General features: G+C 44.0%; 1 protein-coding gene across 6 annotated transcripts in view; it reads right to left on the reverse strand.

Moving 5' to 3' along the window:
• Nucleotides 1-2,214: 2,214 nt before the first annotated feature.
• SAMD3 (sterile alpha motif domain containing 3) overlaps nucleotides 2,215-21,240 on the reverse strand; it is a 103,157-nt gene continuing 84,131 nt past the window's right edge. For all 6 annotated transcript variants that reach the window (XM_007060780.4, XM_027823213.3, XM_037894780.2 and 3 more), the window contains 4 exons: nucleotides 7,027-7,236; nucleotides 6,486-6,657; nucleotides 3,307-3,389; nucleotides 2,215-2,753 (listed from right to left, as the gene is read on the reverse strand). In XM_007060780.4, coding sequence (XP_007060842.2) covers nucleotides 2,469-2,753; nucleotides 3,307-3,389; nucleotides 6,486-6,657; nucleotides 7,027-7,236 — 750 coding nt within the window. In that variant the 3' untranslated portion in view covers nucleotides 2,215-2,468. The remainder of the gene's footprint in view (nucleotides 2,754-3,306; nucleotides 3,390-6,485; nucleotides 6,658-7,026; nucleotides 7,237-21,240) is intronic.

Genomic DNA, 21,240 nt, shown 5'->3' on the forward strand with positions numbered 1-21,240 from the left:
TAACCCTGAATCTTGTTTAACAAACAATGTTTAGGACCTAAAGTGTTTGTTAATAAATATGCAGAAGCTGGCATCTTGGCATAGGAGATGTTTTAAAATTCTTAAATGTTTTGAGCTTGTTTGCTTTGCATGTTTCTCTCAAACCTTTAATGTTTTTGCTTTTAAAAAAACATATTTGTTGTAAATATTTTTTTATCTTTTAACAAACTTTTTTTTGGGGGGTGGGAGGGATCTTTTATTTTGATGTTTGGTAATTTTAAAGGTTCAATGAAAAGGTGTTTCAGAAAAAGCAAAAGTGGTAAAATGAAGTGCTGAAGATTAAATTGCTAAAGCAGACTTTCACTTAACAGTTTAGATAACCCTCTTGTTAACAAAATGCCAGCTTGATTTAGGGCTGTGACTGCATTAACTGTGAATTAAATCTCAAAGCACCAGAACCCAAACTTTTTGTGATTTGTTTTTGAAAATTTTCCCCCTCGTTTTTGCAGTGTTTTTTCTGGATTTCAATGTCAATATAAAAAATATTGCTGTTCTGTGCATGAGGTGGCACAGTCCTAGTGTTGCAGGTTAGATTCCCATGATGGCCATGCTGTCCCCACAAATGGTGGTCATCAAAGAGTTGGACAGGATCTGTCAGACTAAAATGCATGTGGATTTTTACCATCTTTGGGTGTTGCAAATGGCTCATGAAGGCAAAAATGGTCCCAAAAGAACATCATTTTGTTGCTTCTTTTTAAAGTAGGCAACATACTTGGGAAGAATGCCATCAGGCTTAACATTTTTCTCCAAGTGAGCAAGTTTAATCACTAGTGCATAAAATTTTCATGGTTTGTGTAAATTTACAGCTTTAACTGTGTAAGCAGCAAAAGATGGGAGAAGTTTTTTTCTATTTTGACCCATCCTAGACGTACAGCCAAAGAAGTGATAGAAGTCTGGTTTGTTCTTAAAACTACTGTTGTTATATGTCTGTAAGATGTTTGTTTTGTTTTAGCAACAAATGAAGTAAGTTGTAAGTTCTTAAACTGTTAACATCTGAATGGTTTAACTGTAATTTTTGTAATATCTGATCTGTAATTCCCAATTCTGAGATTAGCAATTTGCAATCTTAACCTATAACCAAGTACATTTTCTTCTATACGCTTAAACTAAAATAAGGTTTTTCTGAGTCATCTATTTTTCAGCATCCTTATTGATCTTATCATAGCACCTTGGAACCCAAGTCATGGACCAGGACCCCAAACACCAAACAAAAAGACCGATTGCAAACTCTTGGGAGCAAGGACTAAGTCTGATGAGACAACAGCTGGATACAGACAGACACATGGGAGAGTACAACGAAACACTGGACAGTACTGATAAGCACACCAGAAGCCTCACTATTGTAGTATTTCTTAAAACTATCCTCTGGCATGAAGCCTAAGGTGAGATTTTACAGGTCTTTAGGGGGCGCTTCTGCTGACCATGAGGGGCAGCAGGGGAGAAAGCATAAAAGTTAAATTCTCAAATAAGCACAAATGGGTGTTGAAGGCTAGCATCATGAGGACCACAAACTCCAAATTTCTCTCTGACACTTTCAGGGCTATGACAGCTTTAATATGGTAGAGTCCTTCTAATTCTGCACAGAGTAGCCAATTTCCATCTGTCTGTGGGATTGGAGCCCCTGAAATCCCAGGGATGCAAGGGCTCCAGGCGGTAAGTGGGTGGAGGAGAGTCAGCCTTAGCATAGGGAGCCCAGTCTGCACATATCAGTCACTGCAGTGTGTGAGAGAAAGAAACAAATGTAAAGACAAGTCTCTCCTCTCATTGCAACAGCAATGTAGTTTTACAGGAGTGGCCCCAACAACTCATTCTTAGTGGCTTGAGATCTCATCCTAGCAGATTTTTATTTAGTAAGTCCAAGTAACTAGTAAAAAAAGGCGAACAGTGTGATATGAATGAGTGAATTTCTTCAGTCTCTACCAAATTGTCTCATATATCGTTCTAGGGTTTGCAAATTAAAAATCAGACACTGCATTTTTTATTATGTGAAATACTAATCACACATTTTCAATTATCATCAAATCTTAATTGTAAAGATTTAATCCCTATTAGAGTAACTCGCACCAAAATGTTTACTGAATTAAATTAAAGTATGCTTCTTACCTTTGACTTAGTCAAAACTTGTTCGAACAGGAATAAAAAGCTTTTATGGAAAAATATTGCCCCACAAGTACATCTAATTATAAAATTTTATTTTTTCAAGTAAGGCTAAAGTTGCTCTAGAATTTCCATTGAAAATAATGAAAATGCTCATGTTTTCAAAACTAAAAAAGCAGCCAGTACAATAAAAAAAATTGCTGAGTTATAAATATTAATACAATTCCACTGGAAAGAATTACACCAACTTATCTTTACAACAAACGATTTCTTCTGACAAAGAGTCAACTGCTCCAAAAGACATTCCCCTGAGACAAGTGTTTTGGACATCATTAAATGTTCAGACATTCAAGTTCTTCCAGTTTTCTCTTTACCTTCTTTGGGAGGGATTGTGGACTTTTCATCTCCAAAATCAGTGATTCTAGAAAGTGAAATGTGTTGTGGATCCTTTTTGGATACTGGATGCCGAACACATGAAATGCAGCCAACAGAGCAGCTAGAGCCATAGTACAATCATCCAGCTGGGCCAGTTTCTCTTTTTCGATGTACAAAGCAAACTCACATGTATTAACACTGAAGGGATTTTTTACTTCCAAGACTGGTGTCAACACCTTCACCTGGAGAAAAAAAAAAAAAAAAAAAGTCAAATGATCTTTTGATGTCACTTGGGTGAGCTGAACTGTAAAAGTTGCAATAAAGGTTCAGAGAATTAAAGGTGCTTGAAAATAATGCTGTGAACTTGGTTAATAAGTCAGGTTATTTGAGATCTTTGGCTGAAAAATGGGTTAATGTCACTTAAGAAACAGACACAGAGGCTAAGGGCCAGATCCAAAAGGTACTTTAGGTGCCTAACTCCCATTGGAACCAATGGGAGTTAGGTTCCTAACACTTCAAGGATCTGGGCCTAAGTGACTTGGTAGAATCAGGAAGAGAGACCAGGACTGCTGTCTATCCCCACTCTTACTACTAGATCACACTCCTCTAAAAGCTGCTAGCTGCCATGTGATGTGGCATTTCCTTAAATATTGCACAACATTATTTTAAAAAAAAAAGTGTGGCATGTGTGCTTCTAAAACCAGGACATTAAATTTAATACATGTGGCTGAAAATGGAGCAGAATTTTTTGTTTGTTTGGAAGTGCAGCTAGCCTCTACAGCCACATTTATGTACCTCCTCATTCACAGCAGTGAACAGACTGGAATCATCTCCAAAGACATCTGGTAGAAGTAAGCATGTGGCAGTCATTTTCATATCTGTCAAAAGCAAAGATTTTTACTAAATTAAAAAATGAAAATATTTGATTATTAGCATCCTTGAAGAACAGATGAAGATTTATGAAGTATTAACAGTGAATTACAAGATTAGTAGTTAATGACTTGTTGCTTCCTTCTTATTTGATTGCTATTCCAAAGCACCTTAAAGAGTAAACTGCACCTTCTGTTGTGGTCTAGATTCCCCAGCATAAAGGCAAAGTATGACTTTAAAAAAGAGAGAGCATTTACACTAGAGACACACATTAATGAACTTGGAAAAATCTCAAATGTCTTCTAGTAAGAATTCCAGGTTGCTACTTTTTAATCAAATTAAGATTATATTACGAGTGCAAATTCCCCCTGGAAGTCAATGAAGGAAGAGCCCTCTTAGATGATCTAGGCCATCTTATTGCCAAGTCAGGATTGCTCCTTACAATGCATTTTTAAAAAATAGTTTGTACCACCTGTTTGTAAATAATATTTTCCCTCTCAGTTCTCAAATCACAGTTAGGTTTTTTTTAAAAGTGTGGCATTAGACATATTCCCATCATTAGCATGCGCCATTTACAGTTTTATGCACAAAAAGGAAAGCGACTCTTCACCCCACCCAAAATTCCTCCCTTAGGTTGTTAGGCCTGGTCTACACAGGGGAAAAAGTCACTTTATTCCTCTCCCACTTTTCTAGGAGCCTCACAACTTACTTAGAAGATTATGAGAGTTTTTACTTTCTTTTTGTTCTAAAGAGAATCCCTTTTGAAAATCCCATGCACCTTGTATTGCCTTACGGTTAATGTAGGAGCATATCTCCATCAAAAGGCTTTATAATGAATTAGGCTGTGCATTCAAACATGTCATCTACCTGGGGTGGCAGGGTGATTGAGTGCTCATCGTAGTAGGTAAAACAAAAAAAAAACAACCAGCCTTACTGGCACGGTTCCTTAGTTTTGAAAAGCAAGATTTACAAAGCTGCTATTTAGGAATACTGCACAATCCTAGAGCATTACCCTGGATTTGACCTCCCCCACTTGTGCCTGCTTCAGGATATAAACTGGCCACTAGGAAATTTAGACTAGAAATTAGACGAAGGTTTTTAACCATCAGAGGAGTGAAGTTTTGGAATAGCCTTCCAAGGGAAGCAGTGGGGGCAAAAGATCTATCTGGCTTTAAGATTAAACTCGATAAGTTTATGGAGGAGATGGTATGATGGGATAACATGGTTTTGGTAATTAAATATTCATGGTAAATAGGCCCAATGGCCTGTGATGGCCTATTAGATGGGGTGAGATCCAAGTTACCCAGGAAAGAATTTTCTGTAGTATCTGGCTGATGAATCTTGCCCATATGCTCAGGGTTTAGCTGATTGCCATATTTGGGGTCGGGAAGGAATTTTCCTCCAGGGCAGATTGGAAGAGGCCCTGGAGGTTTTTCGCCTTCCTCTGTCGCATGGGGCACGGGTCACTTGCTGGAGGATTCTCTGCTCCTGGAAGTCTTTAAACCACGATTTGAGGACTTCAATAGCACAGATATAGGTGTGAGGTTTTTTTTGCAGGAGTGGTGGGTGAAATTCTGTGGCCTGCCTTGTGCAGGAGGTCAGACTAGATGATCATAATGGTCCCTTCTGACCTAAATATCTATGAATCTAGGTTGAGGAGTACTGCTCAGCCCTCCTCCTGAGGAGGTTGTGCTGCTGTCTTATCTCTAAGAAGTGAGCTGCAGATGACATTCTGGAAGAAATAGAGTACTTACAGGAACTAGTTGAAGTGCTTGCCTTTGCAGATCCACACTTCCCGTTCTCCTTCCCATACCCTAGTTTTCTAGATAGAGGTTTTTGGAAGAAGTGGAAAGGAACTGTGTGCAATCAGGTCCATGCTCCCTTTTACACACACAGATCCAAACAGTTGTGGATGTATAAGAGTACTCTCACATGGATGTAACGATTACTCCTTTTCTAATGGCTCATAAGAACAGCCATACCGGGTCAGACCAAAGGTCCATCCAGCCCAGTATCCTGTCTTCCGACAATGGCCAATGCCAGGTGCCCCAGAGGGAATGAACAGAACAGGTAAGCATCAAGTCATCCATCCCCTGTCACACATTCCCAGCTTCTGGCAAACAGAGGCTAGGGACACCCTCCCTACCCATCCTGGCTAATAGCCATTGATGGACCTACCCTCTGTGAATTTATCTAGTTCTTTTTTTGAACTCTATTCGTGTCTTCGCCTTCACAACATCCTCTGGCAAATAGTTCCACAGGTTGACTGAGCATTGTGTGAAGAAATACTTCCTTTTGTTTGTTTTAAACCTGCTGCCTATTCGTTCATTTGGTGACCTCTAGCTCTTATGTTATGAGAGGTAGTAAACAACAGTTCCTTTATTTACTTTCTCCACACCAGTCATGATGATATAGACCTCTATCATATCTCCCCTTAGTTGTCTCTTTTCCTAGCTGAAAAGTCCCAGTCTTATTAATCTACTTTTCTTGTCTAATTAATTACTAATGACACCTGTGTGCAAGCATGTGGATCTGCAGAGGCAATATACCTAAACTAGTTATTAGTAAGTAACTTTTCTTTCCATTATTTCACTGTGAACAGACTTTAACCTTAAGAACAGCAATTTCCAAGATCACTTCTTTCCTTTTTAGACAACAGGTACTCCACATTTGGTTTTCTCCATGTGGAGCCTCTAGAATTGTCCATGTTTTTTCAAAACTAGTTTGCCAATGGTACAGTAAGTTTATTAGCCAATTCCCTAGGATATAAACAGGCACATATCTATATTGGAAATATTTCATTTCCTGTATGTTAGCAATAGCTATTTTACAGGATTTCTTTCTTTACCTATTACTCATTTTTCTTTTCCTGTTAGACACAGAAATAAAATCTCATTCATTTAATTAATTCACCTCCTCATTAATGGATTTCTATTCTCTTTGGTAATTCCCCTTTACCCCAATATATTTTCAACCAGCCCCAGATACATTTTTAAAAATGGGTTTTTTTCTACAGATAAGTAGAAGATAGTCTAGTAGCAGTAGCCTGAACAATTATGTACTACAACACTCAGACAAATAATACACAGACAGTTTATACTGACATTTCAGAATATCTTCCTCTGTGTGCTGTTTCAGATTTTCTCGCAGCAGAACATTAATTGGATTATTTCTCACCGAGTACAAAGTCAATATGTTTCCTGAATAAATCTCCAAAATTTCCACTGTTTTCTTATAAATATCCATGTGTGTAAGGAGCTGGAACTCCCTAAAAAGCTGAAGAAAGAGGAAAATTTTATTTCGGTATTCAAAATAAATGAATTAACTCGGGTGCATACATTGAAGACAGTTAATAAATTAGCTACCGTTTTTTTTTCCCTGAGGAGAAATATTTCATGTTTTGTCAAAAGTATATAAAATAACCACATGATATTATAGTGCATGGTATGTGTAAAGTATTAATTAGTAAATATTTTGAAGTAGTGCCAGGGTAGCAACACACGTTTACTAGGGGGTTAGTGGAGAAACTGAATATTAATGGATGCTTTACTAAAAACATTAAGTCGAGCACTCCCACAGGTGCCATCTTGCCCATATCTAGATCATAACATGAAATACTGTTATTAAAGACACTCACAGCATTACCTCATAAGGACATCTTAAGAAAGGAAACAGTCGGAGAATCTCTTTCAAAGGTGCCTTGTTACTGATCATCTTTCTTCGCATTTCTAATGTCTTGTTCATCCTTTTATCAACTTCTTCCCAGTTCCTCTCTGTTTTCATATATTCTTGCTTAAACCAGACAATGTGTTCATCCATCTCAGCGTCATGTCCTTCAAGATAAACAATCTCTTCCTGTCAGCAAGACAATGACAGATGGTGAGTTCTCTCTAGAATTCACACAGCCCAGAAGTATTTTTGCCTGCTGGAGGACCTAGATGATTTGTCATGTAAAAGTGGCATGGTTTACTGCGCTTCAGTCTTCAGATTGTGTGTTCAGTTTAGAAATTGAGACATTTCCTAATTACTACCCCTGCAAACTCCACCTGGATTCTGAAAATCAGACTCGGTTCTCCTTCTTGTTTCCTGAGCTCAAATTACCCCCTCAGTGATCTTTCTGCAATCACATTGCCTTTTTAGTGGGTGTGTCGCTCATTGGAAATTAGTAAACAATTTGATGATGCAAGATCACTCCCTTAGCAGTGCATAGCTAAGGTTGCTAAGGCCCAGCATCTTAGTAATTAAAAATAGATGCAACTAAGAATATACATGGTGGGGGGAGGGAGGGACTCCTTCAGACTCTTACAACAATTATTCTTATTCACTTGAGCGGTCACACAAATCAGTGTTTGCAGGACTGCTCTTCAGTTGAATGAAGCGCTGTCATTTTTCTAAAGACATTTTTCGAAGAACCACCAAACTTAAGTTTTTCATTGTTTTCTCACCATGTCTACTTTACAACTTTAAACTAGAAATGAGAGGAGAGCCACAATTCTTATAGCAACCATAATTTAAGTCATTTACTTGTTGGTGTTCTGGAGAAGTTGTTTATTCTGTAGGTGTAGACATAACTAATGGTTTTCCTAAAAATTATCAGGCCATCCCTACTGAGTTATAAAACCTATAATTAGTAGGAGCAGTCGCCATCAGAAGCAATAAGCGCAGCAGCCTGGAACGACTTAGCTTTCACTGGAGGAAACCAGTGAAATGTCTGTTGAAATGAGCCTGGGAGGAATCTAAAAGAGCCACTGGTCAAAACTACCACTCAAACTGCATTGACACCAGCATTTTCCAGTAGGTCTCCCACTGGTACAGCTTAATGGTGGGAACACAGGGCTCAGGCATCACCACCACCATGTCATCTAGATGATGTAATGAGAAAACAATCAGTGGTCAGTCTACACTATCAATCCCACAGTTACCACCACTGGTGGGAAATTTCCCTCAAAACACTAGTGTAGACAGGGCTTTAGGAGCTGGCCAATACTCATGTAAGCTTACACCCACCGCCTTCCACCCCCAAGGGTTTACCGGAGGTTCAAACTATATGCAGTATCTGTCAACAACCACTTTCATTCATGTACACTAGTCATCCTAATAGACTCCAGAGTGCTTCACAGATCTGTCTGTATGCGCAACATGGAGTTATATTCTGTATCCCAGGCAAAAAACCTTTGAAAAAACCTATCATGTTACGGTGAAAAGAATCTATAATTTACTCAAGGAAAGAGCCCTCAAGACAAAAATGATTAGCTTGGAAATTTACATCTCAGATTCCACTTTATAAATACCTCTCCCCAAAAATATGGAACTGCACAGTTATCATTAAAACAACCTTAAACTTAATCATCAGCTTCGCAATAGCCAGAAACAGATGTAATGTGAGTTTCAAATGCCATATGTTATTTTATTAGTGAATTTTGAGATGTTGACATACAACATGGTGGGGTTTTAATTCCCTTAAGCCTCTCCTTTCCCTTTCCTCAGTCCCTTCTTCCTTCCTCATCAAACTGGTAGCAGGGTTGAATACAAGAGCAATTGCCAAGGGCTCAACTGTTCTGTAATATTGTAGCTGCAAAGAACAAACAGCTCCTGCCTGAGGCAGCAGGTTCTCTTTTGAAGCCCATCTACTACAAAAGGGGTAGGCATTGGGACGCAGGGGGAAGAACAACATGGACGGGAAGGAGAAATGGGAAGGGAGGCATATGGGAATTGAAAATAAAGCTCAACGTTTGTGATACAGCTGCGGTTTATGGAATTACAGTTTGGCTGCTACAGGCGGACAACAAAACCAGTTTTGTTATCTTTAGTAACCAGAAGTTTGCAAGCACAGTGACATCTGCAGTTGTGTCAAATAAGCACACGGCTGTTGGAACTATATTTTAGCACGTTCAGAATGGTAATGCATAGTTAAAATACTTAGGTGCATTTTTCCCTGTAATCTGTTTCTAATCACAAAATTGCAGTCCAGCTGAAGGAGCGTTTGTCAGCCATATATATATATATATACACACACACATATTGGTGCGTTAAGTACTTTCAACCCACCCCTCACTCTTTAGCATGGCCGCAGCACAAAGGACAGTGGTTAAAAAAGCAACACGTGAGGATACATGAACAACTCCTCAAACTCCAAATGGCACTGTTGCCATTGATGTGTCTTTTGGGTGTCTTCGCAAAATTCCTGCCTGTGTATGAGCAGTTTGTTCAATCACCTGAACTGTGCTGCAATTGCTCATTCCTGGAGAGGCAAATACTCCCAACAATCGGCTCACACAGCACGCAGAACGGACTCAGTGTGGCAGGATGGGGCCATCGCCAAGCTTGGAAACAAGTACTAGGACTAGGTTGTGACCTTCCCTCCATTTTAGTCTTCACTCACAACTATCAAAGCAAGCACAGCCAAACCCCAGACTGCATGGATCCTGCTACACAGATGGCTATGCATTCATGAGAGCCTTTTTCGTTACTGACTACATTAGCTGAACTAAACTTGCACACCATGTATGAGCAGAAACACTGCAATGGCATAAAAATAATTGCTGAAACCCCTGCTCTACTGGAAAACATGACAGAGGGCAATATCATATTCACTCTATCCATGCTAGTCATCCACTGAAGTTGGTGAGATTGCTTACCTGAGTAAAGCAAGCAGGACTCAGCCCTAAAGCATTTTTTTCTTTCAAGATGCTCTACAAGGTCTACATAAACATGTGAATGTGAAATAATTAAGAAGCTGCTGCAGTGTCAGCCTGATACTGCCACGGAGTGGTCTATTGCTCTTTTTAGGCTATTCTGCATTTTAAACTCTATTTCTAGCTAAGGCAAAAAGTATTATATAGCTGCACACACCAACCCAAAGCCCTCAACTTACCTAGAAAAAGCAGCAGAACACTCCTGTTTCCTTGTGTCTCAGGCTGCAGCCCTGGTCTTCCTATCCTGATAGGCATTTCCTGCTGGCATTATTAAAATGGCAGCCTCCAGGTAGTACATGTGGAGTTTTAGCAAATGTTTTCAGGTATGTTCATTTTGATGAGCGGTACTATTTCTTAGGTAATAGCTGTAGCCCTTTGAGGGTGGAAAATGCTACAGCAAGGAAATACCTAATTCATAACAAGCTTTGGGCTGGTATTTGAGCCCTTAACTGACACGGTTGTGAGAATCCTTCCTCTCTATGCACTGCCAGTAACACTGACTGACTTGTCAAAGCACGAAAATTTCCTTCCTTTTGTGAGTTTAAGTCAAGAATGCTATTGAAATGTAGGTTATTAGTCGATAATGAAATGATCTATCCTACCATCACTGCATGCTTGTAATTCCAATTGTTATTTAATTGGGAGCAACACATATGTCAACGGCAGAGCAGACCCTTGTGATTCCACTGCTATATTAGTTTTATGACAACGATTGCTGTTAGCAGAGAATCATAGAAGGAGTGCAGTATATTTAACTACAATATGGTTGTGGATGAATAGTTACTTTCCTAGCCAAGCTGGCTGAAAGTACAAAGGAAAAAATGGCTTGTTTGATTTATGCTTATTTGGTATTTTTAAGCAGAGTTTTATTCATACCAAATTTGAGATTTTTGATAGAATGGGAAAACCTGACGTTAGTTCAAGGCTATATGAATAATTTCTAACATCAGGAGTTTATCTAACATCAACTTTTTTTGCTTTTATAAAAAAAAGCGTTTAACTCCATGCTTGTAACAGAATGTTCCATATAGAACTGCCTTATCACAGAACTTGTATATTTCATCAGATCATTTTTTCTTACAGATATATTTGCGAAATACATTCTTACAAATGAAAAGTCCATGAGCTATTAATCAGCACTCAGTCTCATCTAAATACTTGACTATTTAAGATCCTTTCCTGTTTTCCAAAGAGCTACACTTAGACATTTTCTCCCTTTACCTTTTAGTTTGTCACAAGATGATTGTTACAATAAATGAAAAGCCATTTCAATACGGAGGTGACTGTCATTCAGTGGGAGAAGTAATGATCCCTATGTATCTGCGTGTACCAGTTTACAGTCCCTGTTTGCAGTGACATTTAAACTTTTTTGAAGAATGCTGCTTACACATAGTCTGCTGCAGTCAAGCCTTTAACATGGTTTGGCTGGGTAGCATGAACAAGGACAAACTGCGTTCTTCTTCAAGTAGATGCAGCCATATACCCCACTTAATTGTGGGTGCACTGGAACCACTGTGTGCACGAACTGGAGAATTTTGCCTACCGGTACCCATAGTGGGACAGCACTCATGCCTCGTGGCCATAGCCCAACCCCTGGCTATGTGAGGCAGTGCTGCCCGATCCCCCTCAGTTCCTTCTTACCGCCCTTGGCTAGAGTTGGGGCTGTGCGAGATTTCTAACCTCTCTATTTCTTAGTGACTTTTCTAGCTGTCTGTAGCTAATTAGTACTCTTAATATAGTGTTAGTTACATTTAGTGTTTGTTAGCTTTAGTTTAAGTATTTCCCTGTTGATGCCCTCATCAGGTCTTAAATATTGTCCGTTCTGTTGGGGAGAGATTTGCAAATAGTTCCTGAAACGGACTCAGGATCTTCATCTAAAGCAGCACCTGCTTGAACAGGCCGTCTGGCCTTTTTCAGCACCAAGGCCTATGATGGATCAGAGGTTTCCCTCAAGTTCTGAAAGTGCTGCTGCTTTGCGTCCTGGAGTTGGTGCCTCTCCGAAGAGATGGAGGAGTCGCTCTCCATTGAGTGGGACAAGGAAGAGGTCACATAAGACGGACCACAGCCGCTCCAGGTCATGTGGGGACTTGTCTGCTTCCCCCAGAAGGAGTGCAGACCAGCATGAGTGAGTGCTGACCCATGGGATGGAGCAGATCTCATCAACCGCTCCCTGGCACCACACAGGGAGGTCAGAGACCCTGTACCGTTGACTCCAGTTCTGGCCCAGGGGCGTCCACTGAGTTTAGTACCAACAAGGGCAATGCCAGCACTCGCTGTTTCCACACCGGTGGCGTCTCAGGCAGGAAACGGACCTCCTCTGCCTTTCTGTCCCAACCTCTTCCAGGGTCCAGGACTTCGCCAGGGCTGAATCATTTATAGCTCCGTTAGCTAGTAGAGCCACTGAACTTGTGAGTCTTTCAGCACCAACAGTCAGTGGAAATGGGGCTGGGGCTGGGCTCAGCACAAGCCACCAGGAACAACTTTGGCACCCCTGCTGTGTGTGGCGCTAATGTCACTGTGGTGGCACTCACTACCCTCCACTTTGGCACCGTTAAGTTACCTCAGTACCGCTGCCAACTTCACGGTCGACACCACTTCCAGCACTGGAACCAACAGAAGCATACCTGCTGCCGGCCGTACCATTTCCACCATGAGAGCCTGTTCCCTCTTCATTTTGGGCTATGGACAAGTCAGACTGACTGGTTCCACCTTTCCCCCCAGCCCCCGGGACTCCTTGGTGTCCACATTGGGATCTTCCTCCTTCTGTTGTCCATCACCTGACCCACATTGAGGGTGTGTGCTGGTGCAGCACTATGGGTACCAGGATTGGCACTCATCTCATTGTCGGGATGGTGGCCCCTGACCCAGAACCTACCTGGCCATGATTCTTGAGGGAATTCTGTGCCAAATATTGAAAATTCTGCACATATTACTTTAAAAATACTAACATTCTGCAAATTTTATTTGTCAATAAATAAATGTGGAGACTCCAGCATGGCAGTGGGGAGCACAGGCCCCTGGCTGCATAGAGGTGGGAGACCAACCTGCAGCCCCTCCTCCCCAGGAGACAGTCTTGGCAATGAGGCTGCACCTGACCCTGACACAGCACAGGGCTAAGTCTGCCCCAGAAACATCCCTGGGGCCTTGCCCCTCTGCACAAGGTATGGGCGGGCAGGCTCAGTCCAACAGGTTCCAAATGTGGAGGGGCTGAGTGTGTGGGGATCCAGGTGTGGGATGAGGGGGTTCTGGGTGGGGCAATCTGGGTGTGGGTGGCTCAGCAAAGTGCAGGGGGATATCTGGATGGACAGGGGCTCGTTGGGAGGTTCCAGGTTCAGGGGCAATAGGTCTCTGCCAGGGGGTCCAGGTGAAGGTGGTTGGAGCTCAGCGGGGACAGGGGCTATGGCTGTGGGAGGATGGGGCTCAGCAGGAGAGTCCAGATGCTGGGGGAGTGGAGCTTGGTGGGGTGAGGGTCCAGGTGCAGCTGGTTGGGGCTCAGTGGGATGGGGGGTCCAGGTGTGTAGGGCTTGTTGCGGGGGGTCCAGGTGCAGAGGGGGTGGGGATTTGAGTGGATGGGGTTCAGAGGGGGGATGGTTTGGGTGCAGGGGTGGAGGTTCAAATGCAGGGGGGTGGGGCTCAGCAGGAGGGTTTGAGTCCAGGGGGGCTCCAGATGCAGGGGGTAAGGCTCAGCAGGGTGGGGGTTCAGAGGGCTCTCTGCTGACTGCCCTGGGAGCCCAAAACAACGCACCTGCACTGCTGGGGAGGGGCGCATGACCACTCTTGTAGGTTCCCTTTGCTTCCCTATCAGAAAGTCCTTTTTCTGTAGGGAAGAAAAGAAATCTGCGGGGACAGATGAATGCATGCACAGAGTGGTGCAGAATTCTCCCAGGAGTACTAGCCACCAACACCTTATCCAAACTAGTGGCCTCCATAGAATCCATGGGACAGTCCTCGGTTGTGGAGGTCCCACACCTCATCTTGCTCTAAGCTGAGATCACCAAGCAGGCCTGTGGTGGTGATCATTGATCGGCTGCACGCCCAGGCACCGGTGAACCTTCCCCTCGTGGAGCCTCCAGAGTCGTCCCATCTAGGTGCAACAGCCTTGGAGCAGAATCCAGATCTGGCACAGTTAACTGCTTTGTCTTCATCGCTAGATGATTCTGTGCTATCTGGCTCTTCCTCTTCTTTGGTACCAGAGGATTCCAAGGCATACCAGGACCTTTTGCAGTACCCGGCTTCTTCCCTGGGTATTCAAGCAGAGTTCCTGCAGGAGAATACCTATAAATTTCTGGATATCCTGCAGCCATCTGTCCCTGGGAGAGTCACCCTCCCTATTAACAATGTGCTCCTTGAGCCCTCTGGAACATGCCAGCTTCGGTACCGCCTACCATGAAGTGCATGGAGAAATGCTACTTCGTACCAGTGCAGGGATTTGAGGGTTTATACTCAGATCTGACCCTGAACTACCTGGTCATAATCATGGGGAACGATAAAGCCCTGCAGGGCAGATTTAAGTCCACTCCCAGATCTAAATGGATGGATTTGATGTGTAAGAATACCTAATAAGCATAAATCAAACAGCCATTTTTTTCCTTTGTACTTTCAGCCAGCTTGACTATGAAAGTAACTATTCATCCACAAGCATATTGTCGTTAAATATTCATTATCGACTAATAACCTATATTTCAATAGCTCTCTTGACTTAAACCCACAAAAGGGAGGAAATTTAGTGCTTTGACCCCCTCTTCCTTGCAGATCCGCACTGGTAACCAGCAGGCATTTCCTATTCAAATATGATTTTGTAAACTGGACAGCTATGTCTAAGTGTGCTGACCAGCTGCCTCAAGGGAGGCATTTGGGGCATTTATTACCAAAGACTGCTTGGTGGGTAAGACTTCTTTGCAGTCTGCACTAGACGTCACGGATACTTTGGCCAGAGTGATGGCCTTGGTGGGGACCAATGAAAAGGGCGTCCTGGCTGCAGAATTCGGGCATTGCTCCCAATGTACAACAGGCCATAGAGAATTTGCCCTTCGATGGCAGAATCCTTTTTGTTGGACGAGACAGACGAGACTCTGTACTCCTCCAAGATTCCAGAGCTCCTCCAGATTCCAGGTCCTAGGGGGTGTAAATGCTGGCAGTGCAGAGGTGCCGCTATGGTGGTTAACAGCAGCAGCATCTGCAGCTAACATTTGGGAAGACTTTCCCTCCCACAAGACAGCAGAACTACCCCAGAAAGGAGCATAGGTCCCAGAGGAGGACACATTCTGGTGCAGGGTTTGACCAGTTGACATGCCTTCCCCTGGCACCCCCCAAGTGCCCATTTTGACTCCTTGGTCCAGAGCAGTGTTCCAGTCATTGCTCCCTTCTCCTCATCTCCTCTGTTTGGGGACAGGCTGGCCTTCTTTTACAATGCTTGGGGCTTGATCAGCACAGAAAGCTCAGTCCTAAGCTCCAACGGATTGAGCTATGCCATCCAGTTCCTCTATCTCCCCGCTCCCTCCAGGACCCCTCTCATGAGATACTGCTCCTCAAGCAGGTTCACTCTCTACTGGCTTTGGGGGCAGTGGAGGAGGTTCCACAACTTCTATTTTATTCCCAGTACTTTCCGGTGCCCAAATCCAAGGGAGGGATAAGACCCATTCTCGACCTTCGTGGCTTCAACAAATATATCAGATACATTAGGTGCTAAATGGTCACCCTATCAACTACCCTCCTTGCGTTGTCTCAGAATGACTACTTTGTTGCTCTGGACCTTCAGGACGCTTTCATGTGACGATTTTGCCAAGCCACAGAAAATTCCTTCAGTTCATTGTAGTGGAGTGCCAATTCCAGTGTACAGTGCTTCCCTTCAGTGGTTCATATACTTACTGACAATACTACCACAATGTATTATATGAACAGGCAAGGGGGAGCACACTCCAGGAGCCAATCTGGTTGTGGCAGTTCTGAATTGAGGAGAGTATCACTCTGACAGCCAACCTCTTGCCCAGGGTCCAGAAACATCTCACAGACCATCTCAGCAGGAATTTTTCCCTAAAACACGAGTGGTCTGTGAAGACAGGTGTTCTCTGGGTCATCTTCACAGCATGGGACATTCTGAAGATCGAGGGCCATGAGGGACAACAGAAAATGTCATCTGTTCTGTTCTTGAGTGGGCCTCAATCCAGGCTCCCCGTCTGACACTTTCCATCTCCGCTGGCAGTCAGTTCTCCTGTACGCTTTTCCCCTGGATCCCAATCATCCCCAGGCTGAAAGCAGATCGGGCCAAGCTCATTCTCATTGCCCTTGTGTGGTTCTTCTATCGCTCTCAATTCAGCCTCCCGAACCTCCATTCTGACATTCTCATACAGGATCACAGTCACACCTTGCATCCTGCACTCAGCTCCCTGCATCTCACGGTGTGGCTGCTTCATGGCTAAATAAGGAGGAAGAGCAGTGTTTGGCAGCTGCCCATCAGGTCTTACTCAACATTAGAAAGCCCTCTACCAGAATGGCCTATTCAGCTATCTCTACGCGGATAACATCCTGTATCAAGATTGCATATGAAATAGCTTTGGCTACGCCTCTTCAACAGGTGTGAGCTCATTCTACGAGAGCAAGCAACATTAATAGTTTTCCTTATTGAGTCTCAATATTGGACATTTGCAGGCTGCTACGTAGTCATTCAGACATACATTTATGAACTATTATGCTAGTACCGCATCTTCCAAGGCAGATACAAGTTTTGGTAGGGCGGTCCTACAATTCTGGTTTAGGTAGACTCCGAGCCCTGCCTTGTAGGCTGGGTACTGCTTGTGAGACATCTAAGTGGAATCTATGGCTCAATCTACTCAAAGAACAAGAAACAATCACTTACTGTAACTGTAAGCCTAACTTCACTGCCAGGCAAATTGGCTGAAACTATCGTAAAGACCAGAATTACCAGACACACAGATAAACATGACTTGTTGGGGAAAAGTCAACACAGCTTTTGTAAAGGGAAATCATGCTTCACCATGATTCACTATTGGAATTCTTTGAGCGGGGGTCAACAAACATGTGGACAAGGGTGATCCAGTGAATACAGTGTACTTGCACTTTCAGAAAACCTTTGACAAGGTCCCTCACCAAAGGCTCTTAAGCAGAGTAAGCAATCTTGGGATAAGAGGGAAGGACTGCTCATGAATCAGTAATTAGTTAAAAGGCAGGAGACAAATGATGACACATATGGTCACTTTTCAGAATGAAGAAAGTATATAGCAGTGTCTCCCACGGATCTGTACGGGGACCAGTGCTGTTCAACATATTCATAAATGATTTGGAAAAGGAGGTAAACAGTGAGGTGGCAAAGTTTGTAGAAGATACAAAATTAGTCAAGATAGTTAAGTCCAAAGTAGACTGCTAAGAGTTACAAAGGGATCTCACAAAACTGGGTGACTTGGCAACAAAATGGCCAAGTAAATTAAATGTTGATAAATGCAAAGTAATGCACATTGGAAAACTTAATCCCAACTATACATATAAAATGATAGGGTTAAAATTAGGTGTTACAACTCAAGAAAGAGGAGATCTTGGAGTCAATGTGCAGCAGCAGTCGAAAAAGCTGACGGAAGGTTAGGAACCATTAGGAAAGGGATAGATAATAAGACAGTAAATATCATGATGCCACTATATTAATCCATAGTATGCTCACACCTTGTATACTGTATGCAATTCTGCTCACCCCATCTCAAAAAAGATATAGTAAAAATGGAAAAGGTACAGAGAAGGGCAACAAAAATGGTTTAAGACTATGCAACAGCTTCCATATGAGGAGAAACTAAGAACATCTGGACTGTTCAGCTTGGAAAAGAAAGGACTAAGGGGGATCCAACAGAGGTTTATAAAATCATGAGTGGTGTGGAGAAAGTAAATAAGAAAGTGTTATTTCCCCATTCACATAAAACAAGAACTAGGGCTCACCCAATGAAATATATAGGCAGCAGTTTTAAAAACAAACAAAAGGAAGTACTTCTTCACACAACGTACAGTCAACCTGTGGAACTCATTGCCAGGGGAAGTTGTGAAGGCCAAAAGTACAACTGGATTGAAAAAAGAATTAGATAAGTTCATGGAGCATAGATTCATCAGTGGCTATCAGCCAAGATGGTCAGGGACACAACTCCATGCACTTGGTGTCCCTAAGCCTCTGACTGCCAGATGCTGGAACTGCACAACAGGGGATGGATCGCTTGTTCTGTTCATTCAATTTGAAGCACCTGGCACTGGCCACTGTCAGAGGCAGGATACTGGGTTAGATGAACCATTGGTCTGACCCAGTATGGCCATTCTTACGTTCTTCGAGATGTGATGCAGACGTGTATTCCATGACCCACCCTCTGTTCCCTCTGCATCGGAATCTAGTATCTGGGTGTTTGGTGCAAAGGAACTAATGCGGGGGGGGGGTCAGGTCCATGCTACCTCATACAGCCAGGGAAGGGGCTATGGCCACAGCGCCGCCCCTCAACAGGTACTGCTAGGCAAAATTCTCTGGCTCCAATGCAGACACACCTAATGGCATATACACTTGCATCACATCTTGAAGAACCACTGTTACAGCAAGTACCCATTTCTTATGGATCATGTTTGTAAGTAGCATTTTAGTCTCCAATCTAGACAGGGCACTGGGTCTTCTCTATGCTATAACCAGGTTACAACGTGGTAATATCCCAATAGGATTTAAACACGCAGTCATACTACAGTATAGCCAAGTTCAACTGCATTCAGTCATTTTACTGCACTCAGAGGAAAAAATTAGACAGTGCCTGGGGTCTTCACCTGGATTGCAATACAGAACCAAATCAATAATTGGAGGTCTCCTTCGTCATTGCATCATACTACAAAGAGCTGAGATCAAACTCTCAAGCTAACGGCCCCATGTTTACATAGGATGACACTGGCAGAAGTGCATTCTCAATTCTTGAGGACACCTCCTCTCCCCTGGATTTTTCAAATCAGTCTCCCTCCCCTGACCAGAGCCTAGATCACTGACCTTTAGAGCATGCTGTAAATCGCATCAGTTTGCCTGGAGACAGTAGAGAGCATTTTAATTTTATTAATTTTAGTTCGTGTCTCCCAATTGTTTTTATATAGAAATCACTCCTATTTGATTTTGAACATACTATTAGTAAATTGTTTGCACTTGTGTCTAGAGTTTAAATGAACGGTTCTAGGTGTGCGCACGTCCACATGCGCAGCCACTGGAGATTTTTCCCTTAGCGGTATCTGTAGGCTCAGCTGTGGCGCCCTCCTGAGTGCCACGCTCATGTGTCGGTATATCAGGTGCCATCAGCCCTACGCCCTCTCAGTTCCTTCTTGCTGGCAACTCCAACAGAGGGGCAGCTAGCAACCTTGCGTGCTGAGCTCGCCCAGGTGGGCTCCCCAATCCAGGTCTGAAGCATCGGAGACCAGGGTCAGTGACGGGGCCAGGGCTGCAAAGGGAACTCCCTCCAACACTGACCTGGGGTCTAATCACCAATCCAGGGACGACCAGGTGTGATCCAGCACCCTGACTACACAGCTTAGGTTGGGCCTCTTGGAGATGTAGACTGACACCAGCCATGCTTGCAGAGGCCAGAGACAGAGCCAGGCATGATTGAACACGTATGCAAATGTGGCAATGTGGCCCAACAGCCACAAGCAGATGTGAGCCATGTTGAGTGGGTGGTTCGAGCAGGGTATAGCCCCAAAATACAATCTCTAGCATCCAGCGGTCCGAGGTGACTGGCAACCAGGCCAAACAGTAGGGATGAAGACAGCAGAAGGAAAGAACAAGGTGGATCCGGGGAGTTGATTGAGGCGTCGCTCTCGAGCACACCTTCAAAATGAGTGCTTCTGGCCCCCGGGATGCTTTGCCAGGCCAGGCTGCACAGGTGAGTGGGAGGACGAAGGTCAGCAACAACTAAAGCTTGTATTTCTATCCTTTCTCCTCACAGACCCCCATCAAGGCTGCCAAGGCCTTGGCGGCAGTGGCCAGAACTGTTCCTCGCCGATTGCGGTGTATGCAGACCCAGGGAGTGAAGGGTGGCCCGAGTGTCCTTTAGGCCATGCAGCCTCGCATCCATCTGTTCTGCGAAGAGACCATTCCCATCAAACAGGAGGTCCTGAATTGAAGCCTGCATTTCTTGGGACAGGCCAACAGCAGTCTGAAGCCAGGAGCTGCGCTTCATGACCACCGCCAATGCAACCACCCTAGCCGCCGAGTCAGCCGCGTCCCACGCCATTTGAAGGGAGCACCTTGCTGCTTCAGTACCCTCCTCCATGAGGGTGCCAAGTCCCAGGGCAGGGCCTCCTTGAACTTACGGAGGGAGTTCCATAAGTTAAAACTGTATCTGCCCAAGAGAGCCTGGTGGTTTGACACTGAGAACTGAAGGCTGGCTGTTGAATACATTTTCCTCCCAAAAAGGTCCAGCCTCTTGGCCTCTTTATTTTTGGGGGTTGAACTGATGTGCCCCTGCTTGTCCTTTTCATTGGCAGAGACAACCAGCAAGCCTGGAGGTGGGTGGGTATACAAGTACTCGAACCCCTTGGCTGGGACAAAGTACTTTCTCTCAGCCCTCTTGGAGGTGGGAGGGATAAACAATGGGGTTTGTCAGACGGCCTTGGCAATTTTTAGGACCCCGTCATGCACTGTTAGTGCAATACGGGCAGGGGTAGACGCCGAGAGCACATTGAACAGGGTGTCTGCCTGTTCAACCATCTCCTCCTACCTCTAGGCCCAAGTTCTCATCCACCCATCAAAGCAGGGCCTGGTGCTCTTTAAAATCGTCCAGCGGGCTGGCACTTGAGGGTCCTGCCACTGCCTCCTCCAGGGATGAGGACGATGATTGTACTGCCAGGGGAGGCCCCAAGGCATCATCCCCCACACGGGAAGGGGTTTTGGAGTGGGCACTCGCTCCTCTACCCCAACCTCCAAGGGCACTTCGCACACTGAGCCCGATGCTCCGGTGCCATCAACTGTTGCTCCGAGGCAGTGGCTGACAAATGGTGCATCCGCATCACAGGCATGCCCCACACACTCCAATAGGGCCACTGCACTGGCCACTGCCCGTGTTGCCAAAATGGCATCGCAGAGGTCGATGCAGCCTCACATGCCCGATCACAACGGTGATGCCTCAGTGACGGGCTGAACTCCCTCTCCATGCCA

Source organism: Chelonia mydas, chromosome 3, assembly GCF_015237465.2.
Source record: "Chelonia mydas isolate rCheMyd1 chromosome 3, rCheMyd1.pri.v2, whole genome shotgun sequence".
Taxonomy (NCBI): Eukaryota; Metazoa; Chordata; order Testudines; family Cheloniidae; genus Chelonia; species Chelonia mydas.